Source organism: Mandrillus leucophaeus, unplaced genomic scaffold (assembly GCF_000951045.1).
Source record: "Mandrillus leucophaeus isolate KB7577 unplaced genomic scaffold, Mleu.le_1.0 Scaffold24, whole genome shotgun sequence".
Classification (NCBI taxonomy): Eukaryota; Metazoa; Chordata; class Mammalia; order Primates; family Cercopithecidae; genus Mandrillus; species Mandrillus leucophaeus.
The window spans coordinates 3,291,361-3,307,400 of NW_012102476.1; the positions used below are offsets into that span (position 1 = coordinate 3,291,361).

Sequence of the window (16,040 nt, forward strand, 5' to 3'; positions counted from 1 at the left end):
CGCGGGGAGGAGGAGGAGGAGGAGGAGGAGGAGGGGGGCGCAGACGACGGAGAAGCCGAGGAGGAGCCTGAGGAGGAGGAAGAGGAGGAGGAGGACTTGATCGATGGCTTCGCCATCGCCAGCTTCGCCACCCTCGAGGCCTTGCAGGTGGGGCCTAATGGGCCTGGGGGGCTTTGGGGGTTTCCGAGGGGCAGCAAGGAGGGTGCAGTGCCCCGAGTGGGTGGAGTTGAGGGGGGAATGCTGGCACCCCAAACCAGAGCAACCGGCTCCTCTGGCCAGGCCTCTGCCCTGCCCTGGGGTGGGAGGAGGTAGAGCTTGTCTCTGGGGACCCGGTTTCCCGGCCTGAGGGGTACTTAGGCAGCTTGGTCATCCCTAGAGGGGTCGGGAGCTTGCCCTTTTCCATCCACCTCAGTCCCACATCCTTCTCCACAGAAGGATGCATCTCTTCAGCCCCCAGAGCGACTGGAACATCGGCTGAAGCATTCTGGGAAGCGGAAGAGGGGGGGCTCCAGTGGGGCCACCGGGGAGCCAGGGGACAGCTCTGATCGGGAGCCTGGCCGGCCCCCTGGGGATCGGGCCAGAAAATGGCCCAATAAGCGGAGAAGAAAAGAGGTGAGCTTGTCCTTTAGAACTCTTTAGGCAGAATTTATTTCCCACAGCCCCGTTTTTCGTCAGCAACGCCACTGTCCCTTGTAAACAGTGACCCCAGTCTCTAAAGGCAAAGAGGCAAGCAGGGAAAATTTGAGCCCTCACTCTCATCTGGGTCTGACGAAGGCCTTTCTACAGTTAGGTGCACCTACTTTTGCCTGGTTCTGTGTCTACTTCAAACGTTTTGATAATTCAGAGAGGCATCAAAGGAACTTAGTTAGGTCATAAGGTCCCTGCCCTTCCTCGAGGTGGTGGCAGTCCAGCAGGAAAGAAATAGGAAGCAAACACCTAGACCTAAACTTGAGAAGCTACAGAAAGCAAAGATGGGGAGAGATGCTACAGAAACCCACATGAGGAAGCCGCTTGTGCTGCCTGGGGGATGGGAGGAGAGTTGTGGTTGGGGAAAGCCCCCTAGGATGTCTTAGTCAGGTCCTGAAGTATAGTCAGAAGTTTGCTAAGAAAAGAGATGGGGAAAAGTTGTTTTGGGCAAGAGCACGAAGAGGTGAGGACCCGGCATATTTAGGAAATGGCGAAAGCTCTGGGACCCGGGTGGGCAGTGGCGGGAGAAGCAACTGGAAGGAGAGGCTGAGAGTAGATCCTGGAGGCCCATGAGCGCCCTGCTGGGAGCTGCGACTTTCCCAGCCGCCTCAGCAGCCGCCTCCCTCACCTCTGGACTCTGGTCTTCCTCAGGCGTCCTCCCGTCACTCTCTGGAAGCTGGATACATAGTAAGTGCTATCCACCTGTCCTGGCCCCTCCCCACTCCACCCTGGGCCTCTTCCCTCTCGTGACACCTCTGTCTTTCCTTCTCCCCAGTGTGACGCGGAAAGTGATCTGGACGAGAGGGTGAGTGGGGCTAGAGCTTGGGTGGGCAGTGTCACTGCTTGTAAAAAGGACTGCAGCATAAAGGCCTTCTACGTGCAGCAGACAGCCTTCCCTTGAGTGGGAAACATGGCTTAGGTTGAGTCAGGATTAGGTTTTTGGGAGGAAGGGGGGTGGATTGGGAGGGTAAATGGCGTCATTTTTTCTTTTGGTGACTAGGGCTAGCTGACCAAGGAATGGAGGGTCCATGCTTTAGCATACTATTCTTTCCAAAGCCCTCGAGCTACTTCTGGTTCTCCACGGAAACCCAGAGTGGCTGTGGCACTGAGATGGGCCTTCTGCTGGTCATCAGCCTCTTCTTAGAATGCAGATGTCGATTCAAGTCTGAGCAGAAACCATTGTAGTCAGTGTAGGGACTCAGCTTATGAAGGTGTATTTGAGTTTATCCTTAGGGGTGATTTGCTTGTTGTGAGATAATATGTCCTAGAAATGAATGCTGTAGCCGTTGGGCCCATGTAAGTAACTCAATTTGCATTCCCTGATGTGTGTCTTGTTTTCGTTTCACAAGTTGATTGGATAGGACTGTGGTGAACCAGTGGGTTCTTGTCCATTTGCTTCATCCATCTCTGTCTAGTTTAGGCTGACTGTTGCTACAAGAACAGGGGGCCCATTCTTGAGGGAATCTGCAAGCCTGAGTTTTAATGAGGAATCTCCGGATTCTTGAATATCTACAGTTGGTTTAAAACTTTTACTAAAAGTTTTAAGTGGACCAAATGTATCTGTAAGTCAGGGAGGCCTGTGGGCCAGCAGCTAGTGACCTCTGACGTTTTGGTTTGGTTTGCCTGCTTCTCTGCTGCTTCAACGCTGTCTCCATTTAGTCCTCCTGGCCTATCGGATTCTTGGGCTCAGCTGCTCCACTCTGCTCTTTCTCCAAGCTCAGCCCTGCTAGAGCTCAGTCTTTGATGGATCTCAGCTAAACTGAAGGAACAGACTTGCTACTACCGCCAGTTCCTAGCAGCCTCCAGAGGCTATTTGGCCTTCCTGGATGGAGGCCTGTCCTGCCCACAACCTAACCCTATCCCTTGCCCTTCTTCCCCAGGTCTCCGATGATGACCTCGACCCATCCTTTACTGTCTCAACCAGCAAAGGTTGGTCCCAAGGTCTGGGGCCTGGAGGCACGGGAGGGAAGTGGGGTGAGCATGAGCCTCAACTGAGCATGTCTGCCATCCTGCCCCACAGCCTCGGGCCCCCACGGCGCCTTCAATGGGAACTGTGAAGCAAAACTCTCCGTGGTCCCTAAAGTGTCGGGCCTGGAGCGGAGCCAAGAACAGCCCCCGGGGCCCGACCCGCTGCTAGTGCCTTTCCCCCCAAAGGAACCACCGCCTCCACCGGTCCCTCGGCCTCCTGTCTCACCCCCTGCACCCCTGCCGGCCACCCCCAGTCTGCCACCCCCACCCCAGCCCCAGCTGCAGCTTCGGGTCTCGCCCTTCGGCCTCCGCACTTCTCCCTATGGCAGCAGCCTGGACCTCAGCACTGGCAGGTGAGTGGTCTGGGGGATTGATGCAGTCTGGAAGGGCCTGGTCAATTTGGTGCCAACCCTTGCTTTCTGTGGCAGGGACACAGGATGGTACCTGTGGGGTATGACTTGAAAAAGGATTCTGAGGCTGAAAACTTTGAGAAAAACAAATAGAAAAAGATGAATGCAGGACTTACTTGAGTCCGTTACACATTCCCCTGCAGGGGAATCCAGGCTGTGCTGTTTCCCAGTTGTATTTGCTGGTGAGAAGGCTTTTTCAGGCAGGCAAGTCTGCTCGGAATAGTGTTCTTTGGAACATACTTTGGGAAATGCTGACATGATGGTTAAGAGCGCTGGCTTTGGTGTCAGACCCAGATTCAAATTCTTGCTCTGACGCTTCCTGGCTGTGTGATTTTTGACAAGTCACTTAACCCCTCTGAGCCTCGATTTCCTCCTTCTGTCAAATGGAATAATCATACTGTGAGGATTAACTACGAGTGAATGCAGTGTTTCCCAAAGCGTGTACATTCAGTGTCAGTAACATATGGGATGATTTCAGGTTTTATGTGAGTAAACTTTAAAAAATAGTCATGAGTTAGCTTTTTTGAGCTTTAGAAAGTTAAGTATTATGCCTCAGCCCCTTGATTTCATACGTGTTTAGGGGGAGGCTAAGTAAAAAAAAAAAAAAAGAAGAAGAAATTGAGTTCTTAAAAGAAGCCAATGATGCAGTTGAGATGGTTACTCTGCTGGGCAGCAGTGGGGAAGGTGGCGTGGAGTGTTGGAGACTTGGATTAGCTTTTAAAGCAGGTGCTCGCCACAGGGTAAGAACTATTGACACTTATTATTGATGCTCTATTATTTTTGTCACCGTCATTGTCATCGTTGTTGTTATTGAGAAAACTAAGGCTCAGAGAGGAGCAGTGACTTGCTCAAGGTCACCCCAGGCATTCATGGCAAGATGGGCCTAGAATTCAGGTCTCCTGACTCCCAGGCCAGGCCAGTGTGGTGCTGCTTCCACTGTTGTAGGGTGGGGGACCCCAGGTGGCTTGTTCTAATTAAGCGTCAACATGAATGATCTGTTCTGTGCCGTGGTTGAGTCAGAAAGGGAAAGTCATCTGGCCAGAGATGGCAGAGGCAGCTGTGTGGATGCAGAGACCTAGACAGGGAGAAGTGGGGGTTGCTGGGTGTGGGAGGCACCTCAGTCTGAGAATGGATTCCCTGGGGGAGGGGGAGTCCTGGGGCCAGGTTCTGCCACCTCCCGTGTTGGAGAACCAGGGTCACAGTATCACCCAGGCTTCTGACCCCCGCCCGTCAGAGCTGGCACCTCCCAACCCCTCACTCATCTCCCCACTTCTCTCCCCAGCTCTTCACGGCCGCCCCCCAAGGCCCCGGCCCCTCCCGTGGCTCAGCCTCCCCCCTCATCATCCTCTTCGTCCTCCTCCTCCTCATCTGCCTCCTCCTCGTCCGCGCAGCTCACCCACCGGCCCCCAACGCCCTCACTGCCCCTGCCTCTGTCTACCCACAGCTTTCCCCCTCCCGGGCTGCGGCCCCCCCCACCACCCCACCACCCCTCCTTGTTCTCCCCTGGCCCCACCCTGCCCCCACCCCCACCCCTGCTGCAGGTGCCAGGGCACCCTGGGGCCTCAGCCGCTAACGCCCTTTCTGGTGAGTTTGGGGTCCTGGCCGGGGGGTGGGGGGCCATGGCCCCGGGCTCGGGCCCAGTTGGCTTTGGGGCACCTCGGCCTCAGCAGACAGCAGGGCTTGAGGAGGGAGTGGCTTGAGGCCAGAGGGAAGGCAGTCACCTGGGCCCAAGGAGGCTGATGTGGCGACAGCATTAAAGCCTTCTCCCGTCCCCTCCCACAGAGCAGGACCTGATCGGCCAGGACCTGAACTCTCGCTACCTGAATGCCCAGGGTGGCCCTGAGGTGGTGGGGGCAGGGGGCTCGGCCCGGCCCCTGGCCTTCCAGTTCCACCAGCACAACCACCAGCACCAGCACACCCACCAGCACACCCACCAGCACTTCACCCCTTATCCCCCAGGCCTGCTGCCACCCCACGGCCCCCACATGGTGAGCTCCTCATTGGGCCGGTGATGAGGCTCGGAGGCCTCAGGGGAGGGCATGGCTTCCGGGGGAAGGCCTGGGTCCCTGGCTGGCAGCTTACTCTTCCCTTCTCTCCCCTAGTTTGAGAAATATCCAGGAAAGATGGAAGGCCTTTTCCGACATAATGTGAGTGTGCGTGTGTGTGTGGGGTGTGTGGTGTGGGCGTGGATGCATCCATGCGTGTGACCCTGACTGCTGGGGTCCAGTCTTCAGTACAAAAGCAAGAGCCTTGAGCCTGGGAGAACTCCCTGGGGGGCTTTACGGTGGAGACCCGTGGACTGACGGGCAGGCTGGACTTGGGCTGCGCCTCCACCCCCACCTGGACTAGTCCCCTTCTCTCCACAGCCGTACACGGCCTTCCCTCCCGCAGTGCCCGGGCTGCCTCCGGGCCTCCCGCCGGCTGTCTCCTTTGGCTCCCTGCAGGGGGCCTTCCAGCCCAAGGTGAGCTCCCAATCCAGACACCACCACTGCCTCCCATCTTGACATACCCAGACACGCCATGTCCGAGCACCCTCCTCGCATTCCCCAAAGCCGTGCCTATCCTCCCGCCCTGCCCTGCTGCACCCAGGTTTCTCCAAAGCCATGATCCCTCCCTGCCCCGTGTCCCAGCTTGGTTCTGGACCCCTTTGTGCTCGGTGCCAGCTCTCTCTGATCCCTCCACTCCCCTTTCCCAGAGCACGAACCCTGAGCTGCCACCACGACTGGGGCCGGTGCCGAGCGGGCTCTCCCAGAAGGGGACACAGGTGAGGGGGCCAGGGCAGGTCCTGGGGGAGCTGGAAGGTGTGTTGCGGGGAGAACAGAACTGACTTGAGGAGACTGAACTACTGATTCCTCCCTTGAATTCACAATCAGGGGTGTTCCCGGGTGTCTAATAGAGGTAATTTCTGTAAATAACTGGCTTTCCCAGGCATGAGGAATGAGAGTTTTATGAGCTTGTTCCAGGAATAAGATGATTAGGACAGTGGTTTTTGTAGTGGTTTTCAAACTTTTTAATAAAGTCACAAAACACTTTTTTTCCAAATGACATCATACTAGGAAGCCCTGTTCGGAAAACAAAAGATAAGCTGCCCCTTGGTGAAGTGAGGAGAGCCAGAGCCTCCCTCCCTCCCCTTAGCACTTGCAGCAGCGTAGACCCCAGGGCTGCAGGAGCATTGTGAAACGCACAGGACCAGTTTCCTACAGGAAAGACTAGGCCAGAGGTTTTCCAACTTCCTTCAAAGGCATTTTTCTTAAAGAAATCTTAAACAGATCGCTATACTCTAAAGTTGTTAATAGGATAGCTTTCTGAGAAACCTGTCCTGACTGCCCCTCACCACCCGCAGCCTCCCAGCAGGGCACCTCCCTGGGGCTTGGTTCAGAAACCTTGTGCTGGAGGAGAGATGCCTAGAGTGGGAGAGATGGGGAAAGGAGTTTGGGCCTGAGCAGGAAGGGTTTGAGGGAGTCCCAGTGTCTCAGGCATGTGGGGGGTGAGTGAATGCTGTGGAGATGTGAGGCACCTGGCCCAGGACTCGGGTCTGAGTCGCCTCCCATCTCTCCTTTGCCATCCCCAGATCCCCGACCATTTCCGGCAACCTTTGAGGGTGAGTTGTGTGAGGATTTCAGGCTGCATGAGGCTGGGGGCCGGTGTTAGGGTGTTTGGTTAAGGGGGGTCTTGCTTGGGAATAAGTGAGAAGCCCAAAACATGGAGGCAGCCGGATGTGGAACAGCAGAGAGTGAGGGCTTTCAAGTCGCAGACCTGGGCTCAGATGGAACTGGCCATGGGACCTTGGGCAAGGCAGTTGATCTCTCTGAGCCTCAGTTTCCTAGGCTGTAAAATGAACCTAGTCATCCCTTGGTTGTAGGAACAATGAGTAGGGATGTTTTGTGGCGAGGCTGGGCCCAGAGCTAGGCCTGGAGTGGATGATGAGTGAACGTTCTTTCCTTCCCTTTCCCTTTGGTCATCCTTCTGGGGCGGCAGAAACCAGGGAAGTGGTGTGCCATGCACGTGCGTGTGGCTTACATGATCCTGAGACACCAGGAGAAAATGAAGGTACTGGGGCCGGAGGGCTGGGGAGAGTGGGTCTCAGAGTCAGGGGAGGACTGAGCTCTGGGCATTGGCCCTCAACAGAGCTCAGTAGAATCTTGGCCAGAAACATCTTCTTCTGTCCCCCATCACTGCTGAACAGTTCCATGGCTGGCACCTTAGTTCTCTGGCTCATTAGCAGGCTGCTCAGAGAAGGCTCCAAGAGAGGCAGAAGATAGGCATTCAAGCCCCATCTGGGTGCCAGCCAGCCTTTGGAGGGGAACCACGCGTGGGAGAGCAAGAGGGGGACCAGACCGGCTCCTCATGTACTGCCCCTCTCCCTGTGTCGCACACAGGGTGACTCCCACAAGCTTGACTTTCGGAACGACCTCCTGCCCTGCCTTCCGGGGCCCTATGGGGCCCTGCCCCCTGGGCAGGAGCTCTCCCACCCGGCCTCCCTCTTCACTGCGACTGGTGAGTCTGGCCAGCCCCCTTGGGCCTGAGGTTCCCTGTCTGTAGCCCAAGGCCCAGCTTGTGCCCACTCAGCCTCATCAGAATCTCCCACCTCTCTGCCCCAGGTGCCGTCCACGCTGCAGCCAACCCTTTCACGGCAGCTCCCGGGGCCCACGGACCCTTCCTGAGCCCCAGCACCCACATTGGTAAGAGCCAAGGGCGTGTTGGGCAACCTAGGCTTTGTCCCTGACTTCCAGGAGATGGAAATCAGACCCAGCAGGCAGGTGGAATGCGGGATAGACCTGGTTCCACTTGCTTAGTGACCTTGGGCAGGTTACTCTACCCCCTCTGAGCCTTGATTTCCTCATCTGTAAAATGAGTAGGGAAGAGCAGGGCGACTTCAATCTCTGCCAGCTGGAGCCCTGTCTCCCAGTAGCCAGTGGCAGGGGCAGTACACCACCTGGGAGGGGAAGGTGGGGAGGCCGTGCCGGCCCAGGGGAGAACATGGCCACTGACTCCTAGGATCTTGGCGGGCTTCTTGGGGAGGTTTCACCTGGGTTTGGGTAGATAAGGAGGAGTTGAGCCTGGTGGCTTGAAGGAAGGGTGTTCCTGGCTGGGGACATGGTGACATTCTAGTGGCGGGATAGGTTAGTTCTGTCTGGCTGTGTGACGCATCGCATGCATGAAGTTAGGGTCAGGTCGGGAAGGGCCCTGCATGTCAGGTTGCGGAGAAGCCAAAAAGGTCTTCAGGCAAGTGGCTTGCTGCAGAGCAGAGATCTGCTGCGATGGGTCCAGGCGGCTGGTGTTGGGGAGTCGGGGAGAAGAGCATGACTTCATGTCAAGGAAGCCCTGGGTTGGTACCGCTCCCTAGCTAGATGACCCCAGGCAAGTCATTTCACCTCTCTGAGCCTGTTTCATCATCTTCAAGTGGGCATGATCCTAACCACCTCTTGGGCTTTTTGTGAAGTTAACCGACAGGGTGCTTGTCAAAGCTCAATACCTTCCTGGCCCAAGGAAGTGCTCAGCACAGGGCTGCTGAAAGCAGGCAGCTGAGGACTCCAGGCACTGGTCCTGCCTCTGCCCAGCCAGGCTTGGTGCCTGCTCAGCACCGGCTGCCTAGTGCTCTGACCACCCCCCTTTCCTCCCACAGATCCCTTTGGGCGTCCCACAAGCTTCGCCTCCTTGGCTGCCCTCTCCAACGGGGCCTTTGGAGGCCTGGGCAGCCCCACATTCAGTGAGTGTGGGTGCGGTGGGGTTGGGGGACTGCGGCCGCGGGGTGACAGTTCAGACCGGGGTCTGGGAGGAGGCCTGAATGGGGCCTCCCACTCCTGGCCCCTGTCACTCTTTGCTTCACCCTCTGCCCAGACTCCGGCGCCGTCTTTGCCCAGAAAGAAAGCCCAGGGGCCCCACCAGCTTTCGCCTCCCCGCCGGACCCATGGGGCCGCCTGCACCGCAGTCCTCTGGCCTTTCCTGCCTGGGTCCGGCCCCCTGAGGCCGCCCGGACTCCAGGCTCAGACAAGGAGCGGCCTGTGGAGCGGAGGGAGCCCTCCATTACCAAGGAGGAGAAGGACAGGTGTGCCTCCCGCCCACCCTGCCCCTGCCCCACTCTCAGCCTCTGCTGCCTCTGGAGAACTTCATTCTCTCCCCACGCCTGCCCTCCAGGGACCTCCCCTTCTCACGGCCCCAGCTCCGAGTTTCTCCTGCTACTCCCAAGGCCCGGGCTGGCGAGGAGGGGCCTCGGCCAACCAAGGAATCCGTGCGGGTAAAGGAAGAGCGGAAGGAGGAGGCTGCTGCTGCCGCCGCCGCCGCTGCCGCCGCCGCCGCCGCCGCCGCTGCCGCTGCAGCAGCCACTGGGCCCCAGGGCCTTCACCTGCTGTTTGAGAGGCCCCGGCCGCCCCCATTTCTGGGCCCTAGCCCACCAGATCGCTGTGCTGGCTTCCTGGAGCCAACCTGGTTGGCAGCACCCCCACGCCTGGCAAGGCCACCCCGCTTCTATGAGGCGGGTGAGGAGCTAACTGGACCCGGGGCCGTGGCCGCTGCCCGCCTCTACGGTCTGGAACCTGCTCACCCCTTGCTCTACAGCCGCTTGGCTCCTCCACCGCCACCTGCTGCGGCCCCAGGCACCCCTCACCTTCTCAGCAAGACCCCACCAGGAGCCCTTTTGGGGGCACCACCTCCGCTTGTGCCCGCCCCCCGGCCCAGTTCCCCACCTAGGGGCCCCGGCCCAGCTCGGGCTGACAGGTGAGGGGAGGGGAGGGGTCGGGGCGAAGCTCCATCTCCCGTTCCTTTAACCAGGTCCTAGGGCTGAGGTTTTAAGCCAGGGCTGGAGGGCAAAGGTCATAACCTCACCAGCCACCTCTGAGGTCATGGAACCTGGGAACAGAAGCCTCAACCCCCACGAGACCAAGCATCACATGGAGTGTAGGGTCACTGGGAGAGCAGAGGTCAGCCTCTAGAGAGGGAGAGGGGTGTGTGCATGGGAGTGTGGCTCATCTCGGGGGCCATGGGGCCTCCTGAGGTGCACCTTTGCCCCTCTAAGGGCCTCTAGGCCCTGGGCCTGTCTCCCCAAGGGCTCACTAAGCCAGAGGCCAAAGTGCCCCCTCCCCTTCACCTACCACCCAAGTCCTCATGCCCTCCGAGGGCTGGAGGAGGAGGGGCTTAAGGAAGGGGGGTTCCATGTACATATTTATCACCCCTTTCACATAGCCCCAAGACCTTTTGTACATTTTTACAGGGGTGCCCCTCCCAACAGTCCCCTTCCTGGTTAATTAAATCCTCAGACTGGTGCTGTGTTCCTAGCCTCTGGCCTCTCTGTGGGGAAGGGAGATAGCAGGGGGAAGAGCCGGGAAGGGACTGTCAGGCTTCTCCCTGGGAAAGTGGGGCCAGCAGGAGATGACCAACAGGGGGCGGGACCTGGGGACCTGGGCTGGAGGGAAGGGCAGAAGCTTCCTGCTTGGCTTACAGCCCTGGTTCCCCCAACATGTTCCCATTCACTCTGCCCCCACCCTCAAAGGCTCAGCCTCTAAATCTCAGACTCCACCACTTCTTAATGGCTCAGTCCCCCTTACCCCATTTCCAAGTGCCCCCAGGACTCCTGGGCCCTGCTTCCCTGAACCCTGTTCTCCAAAACCCTGCCCCAGGCTAAGGGTGGCCAGAGAAGGTCACCATGTACCACACACCAAAGAAGGGGGTCGGCCCAGGGGTGGGCGACACAGGCAGCTTCTTCGGCAGCCTCACGGCAGCAACCCCAGCCTTCCCAAAGCAGCAGGCGCCTCCAGGCTGGGGCCCAACCTAGAAGGCAGGGGTTAATCTAACAAAACCCTAACGTTGACTTTTTTCCCCGGTGGGGCTTATTCTGTAACATGACTTGCGGATATTTATATAAAAATGAGTGTTACAATGAGACCCCTGGCTCCTCTTTGAGTGTGTGTGGGGTGGGTTGAACCGGGGTGGGGTGTGTGGGTCCTGGGGTAAGGAAGGGATTAGGACAGTACTGTGCATATCCTGCCAAGGTTTTCCTCCCTCCCATCCGCCTGGGTGAGTTGGTCTGCCACTTCTGGAGGGATGGGTTCGAGGGTTGGGCACTGAAGTTTTTCACATTATTTTTCTATAACCAGGAATACATAGTATATGTAGGACTCAAGCAACCCAGCAAGAGACACTGAGCAAAACATTAAATTTCTCTTTCACCTGCCAACCTTCCCAAGCCCCATCCCCTTCCCCCAGGTAACCACTGTCAATCATTCTGTGTGTATTCTTCAGGTCCTATGTGTTTCCCCGCACATGTCTGCACAGGCAGAGTATGTTAAAAAAGATCTATAATTTAAAATTTTTCTGTTTTTTGTGAAGTAATACATAGTCATATAAAACCATTCAAACACACAAGTACAGAGCACAGAGGGAAAGTGCCCCCATCATCCCACTTCTTGCCACCTCTTGAGGATAACTACTGTTTTGTTTTGTTTTGTTTTTTTGAGACAGAGTTTCGTTCTTGTTGCCCAGGCTGGAGTGCAATGGTGTGATCTTGGCTCACCGCAACCTCTGCCTCCTGGGTTCAAGCGATTCTCCTACCTTAGCCTCCCAAGTAGCTGGGATTATAGGCATGTGCCACCATGCGCGGCTAATTTTGTATTTTTTTTTTTTTTAGTAGAAGTGGGATTTCTCCATGTTGGTCAGGCTGGTCTCGAACTCCCAACCTCAGGTGATCTGCCCGCCTCAGCCTCACAAAGTGCTGGGATTACAGGCGTGAGCCACCACACCTGGCAACCACTGTTAATTGTCAGGGAAATTCCTCCAGTTATTTTTCTAGCTATTACAGGCCACTGCAACAAAGTGAGGCACATGAATTTTTTCATTTCCTGGTGCATGTAAACGTTATGGTTCTGACTGGGCGTGGTGGCTCACGCCTGTAATCCCAGCACTTTGGGAGGCTAAGGTGAATGTGGTCGGGAGATCGGGACCATTCTGGCCAACATGGTGAAACCCCGTCTCCACCAAAAATACAAAAATTAGCCAAGCGTGGTGGTGTGAGCCTGTAGTCTTGCTCTGTTGCCCAGGCTAGAGTGCAATGACGCAATCTCATGTCCCTGCAACCTCCACCTCCCGGATTCAAGCCATTCTCCTGTCTCAGCCTCGCAAGTAGCTGGGATTACAGGCATGCACCACCATGCTCGGCTAATTTTTTGTATTTTTAGTAGAGATGGGTCACACTAAATGTTGGCCAGCCTGGTCTCGAACTCCTGACCTCAGGTGATCCACCCGCCTCAGCCCCCCAAAATGCCGCAATTACAGGCATGAGCCACCACGCCCTGCACAGTTAAATATTTTCTAGACATGCCTATCCCACCTCTCCTAGATCTCTCCCCAAGCACCTCAGATATCCCAGAAATTAAGTCATCTTCGAGATCTGATGCCCTGCTTCCCCCAGGTTTCCATCTCTGTGTCATCAGCACTCAAGTCAGAAACCTCCCTCTTCCCTCACTTGATATAGTTTCTGAGCTGCCCTTGATTCTTTCAACCACTGTTGACTTCATCGGGCCGGTGATACAGAGGTACACAAAACAAACCCCAGCCATCCTGGAGCTTACATTGGACTATGAAAGAGGACAATTACAGAAGCTAATGACAAAGAATTCCAAGGGCTGGGCGTGATGTCTCATGCCTGTAATCTCGGCACTTTGGGAGGCTGAAGTGGGCAAATCACCTGAAGTCAGGAGTTCAAGATCAGCCTGGCCAACATGGTGGAACCCTGTCTCTATTATAATAAAAATACAAAAATTAGCCAGGTGTGGTGGTGTGCACCTGTAATCCCAGCTACTCGGGAGGCTGAGGCAGGAGAATCACTTGAAACTGGGAGGTGGAGGTTGCAGTGAGCCAGAATCAGTCATTTCACTCCAACCTGGGCAACAGAGCCAGACTCTGTCTCAAAAGAAAAAAAAAATCATTTTTAATTTTTCTGGGTACATAGTAAGTGTATATATTTATGTGTTGCAAGGCATTTTGATACAGACATGCAATTGTGTAATCACTAAAATATGGAAAGCTTCATGAATTTGCATGTCATCCTTGCTCAGGGGCCATGCTAACCTCTGTATAATGTTTTAGTATATGTGGCCGGGCGCGGTGGCCCATGCCTGTAATCCTAGCACTTTGGGAGGCCAAGGTGAGTGGATTTCCTGAGAGTGCAGGAGCTCGAGACCAGCCTGGGCAACACAGTGAAACCCCGCAGTCCCTTCTTCACTCAGGCCGAGGCAGGCGTATTGCTTGAGCCCAGGAGTTCGAGACCAGTCTGAGCAACATAGTAAAACCCTGTCTCTATGAAAAATACAAAAATTAGGCTGTGTCGGCCCGCACCTGTAGTCCCAGCTACTTGGGAGACTGGGGCAAGAGGATCACTTGAGCCCAGGAAGCAGGAAGTTGAGGCTACAGTGAGCAATGATGGCACCACTGCCCTCCAGCCTAGGCAACAGAGCAAGACCTTGTCAAGAAAGAGAGAGAGAGAGAGAGAGAGAGAAAGGAAGATGAAAGTTATACATATACATGTTTGTTATTTAAAAGTAGAGATGGGAGCTGAGCACATTGGCTCCTGCCTTTAATCCCAGCACTTCAGTAACTGAGGTAGGAGGATCGCTTGAGTTCAGGAGTTCAAGACCCGTCTTTATGTAAAAACTAAACCAAACACATGGCCAGATGCTGTGGCTCACGCCTGTAATCCCAGCACTTTGGGAGGCCGAGGCAGGCGGATTACCTGAGATCAGGAATTTAAGACCAGTCTGGTCAACATGACGAAACCCCAACTCTACAAAAATATAAAAATTAGCCGGGCATGGTGGTGCACATCTGTGATCCCAGCTACTTGGGAGGCTGATGCATGAGTCGCTTGAAAATGGGAGGTAGAGGTTGCCGGGAGCTGAGATCGTGCCACTGCACTCCAGCCTGGGCAACAGAGTGAGACTTCGTCTCAAAAACAAAAACAAAAACAACACAGATCTCTGTGGATAGACATTTAGGTTGTTTCCAGCATTTGCGTTATGACAAACAGGATTTCTGGGAGTATTTTTATTATTTTATTATTATTGCTGAGATAAAATTCACATATCATAAAACGTACCTTTTAAAGTGTGCCATTTGGTGGTTTTCGTATATTCACGAAGTCGTACAAGCATTGCCATTATCTAATTCTGGAGCCATTCAGAAACACCCATTTTTTTATGGCCACGTGTGCATGTGTCAGCAGAAGGCGCTCTTGGAGGTGCAGCTGATGGGTTGTACAACCATTGCCATTATCTAATCCTGGAGACATTCAGAAACACCCATTTTTTATGGCTGTGTGTGCCTGTGCAAGCAGAAGGCCCCTGTGGAGCTGCAGCTGATGGGCTTTGGGGCAATGAGTCCTTCCAATGGAAAGAAAGTGGGGCCCAGAGGCTTGGGATCACCACATTACCTCTGCTACACTGAGCAATTTGCAATGACCGCCAGTCCCTCGGGGAAAGTTAGTTCTATCCGGATTTTTGCACATCAGATTTCCTTCAAGCAGGGTAGGCCCCTAAATATTCCAGTTAGAACAGGCTAATGATAGGAAATGTCCCCGTAACATGGGAGTTGTGATATCTCAATTCACAGACCTTGCAGTTGTGTGATCCTTTTAAAACCTAAGTCAGGCCGGGCGCGGTGGCTCACGCCTGTAATCCCAGCACTTTGGAAGGCTGAGGTGGGTGGATCACGAGGTCAGGAGATTGAGACCATCCTGGCCAAAACGGTGAAACCCCGTCTCTACTAAAAATACAAAAAATTAGCCAGGCGTGGTGGCGGGCACCTATAGTCCCAGCTACTCGGGAGGCTGAGGCAGGAGAATGGCGTGAACCCGGGAGGCGGAGCTTGCAGTGAGCACCGAAATGGCACCACTGCGCTCCATCCTAGGCGACAAGAGCTAGACTCCATCTCAAAACAAAAACAAAAACAAAAACAAAAACAAAAAAACCTAAGTGAGGTGATGTCTTCCTCTGCTTTCAAAACTCCCCAAAAAAGGAAAAAAGTGGCCAGGCGCAATGGCTTACGCCTCTAATCCCAACACTTTGGGAGACTGAGAAGAGCAGATCACAAGGCCAGGAGTTCCAGACCAGCCTGGCCAATATGGTGAAACCCCGTCTCTACTAAAAAACAAAAATACAAAAATTAGCTGGGTGTGGTGGCGGGCGCCTGTAGTCCCAGCTACTCGGGAGGCTGAGGCAGGAGAATGGCGTGAACCCGGGAGGCGGAGGTTGCAGTGAGCCAAGATGGTGCCACTGCACTCCAGCCTGGGTGACAGAGTGAGACTCCGTCTCAAAAAAAAAAAAAGCTGCTGCAAATGAAAAAGCCTCCCACAGCACTGAGGTCTACAAAACAGTAGCTATCAGGGTGATTCTTATGTAAATACTCTGAATAATAATACCACTAACATGCATAGAACTAGATGTCAAGCTCTGTTAGGCGCCCACATCAGGGGAGATCTTCTAGTTCCTAACTCTTTACCCAAAACCAGCTTCTGCTCACTAAACCCCACTGGGAATAAGGAGGAGGCACTCTCGGTGATGCAAATGAGTGTTGACTTTTGTTTTATTAACAAAACAATGAGCCCTTAGAAGTATACAATGAAAATGTTTAGAACTTTGAAAGGAGAGAAATCAGTTAACAAGTGCTTACTGATAACACTCACACCCAGCTCTACTCGTCAATAAACATTTCCCAAAGCCTGAAGATTGGAATCCAGGCGAGGGCCCTAAGGGCTGTGTAAACTGGGGCCTGTTACTTGAGGTCACTGTGTTTCAAGTTAATGCAGGAAAACAGGGAAGTAATGAGGCTGACCTCTTGGGGCTTCGGTGAAATGTGTATGAAGAGCTTGGCACTTAATAGAAACAAGGCAATTTTTCTTATCTAAGGAAATCATTTTACCTCAACCCTCCCTATCTCACTCCTACTTCAGAAGTGTAGGAGACTCCCCTAGATTCTGATCCTTAATTC

The 16,040-nt window shown here is 54.6% G+C and overlaps 1 protein-coding gene across 1 annotated transcript; it reads left to right on the forward strand.

The window, feature by feature from the left end:
• The first annotated feature begins 4,566 nt into the window (after window positions 1-4,566).
• FBRS (fibrosin) lies at window positions 4,567-10,946 on the forward strand. Its single transcript, XM_011982477.1, has 12 exons — window positions 4,567-4,649; window positions 4,848-5,053; window positions 5,168-5,212; window positions 5,432-5,527; window positions 5,761-5,829; window positions 6,637-6,666; window positions 7,044-7,115; window positions 7,445-7,562; window positions 7,667-7,747; window positions 8,692-8,775; window positions 8,907-9,114; window positions 9,204-10,946. The coding sequence occupies exons 2-12, from the start codon at window positions 5,051-5,053 to the stop codon at window positions 9,784-9,786; spliced, it is 1,389 nt and encodes a 462-aa protein (XP_011837867.1). The 5' UTR covers window positions 4,567-4,649; window positions 4,848-5,050; the 3' UTR covers window positions 9,787-10,946.
• The last annotated feature ends 5,094 nt before the right edge of the window (window positions 10,947-16,040 follow it).

Excerpts from the sequence above, each read along its gene's own strand:
- FBRS (XM_011982477.1), top strand. Across the intron at positions 5,528-5,760 it reads AGGGGGCCTTCCAGCCCAAG|AGCACGAACCCTGAGCTGCC; the intron begins GTGAGCTCCCAA and ends CCCCTTTCCCAG. Across the intron at positions 7,116-7,444 it reads GACACCAGGAGAAAATGAAG|GGTGACTCCCACAAGCTTGA; the intron begins GTACTGGGGCCG and ends TGTCGCACACAG.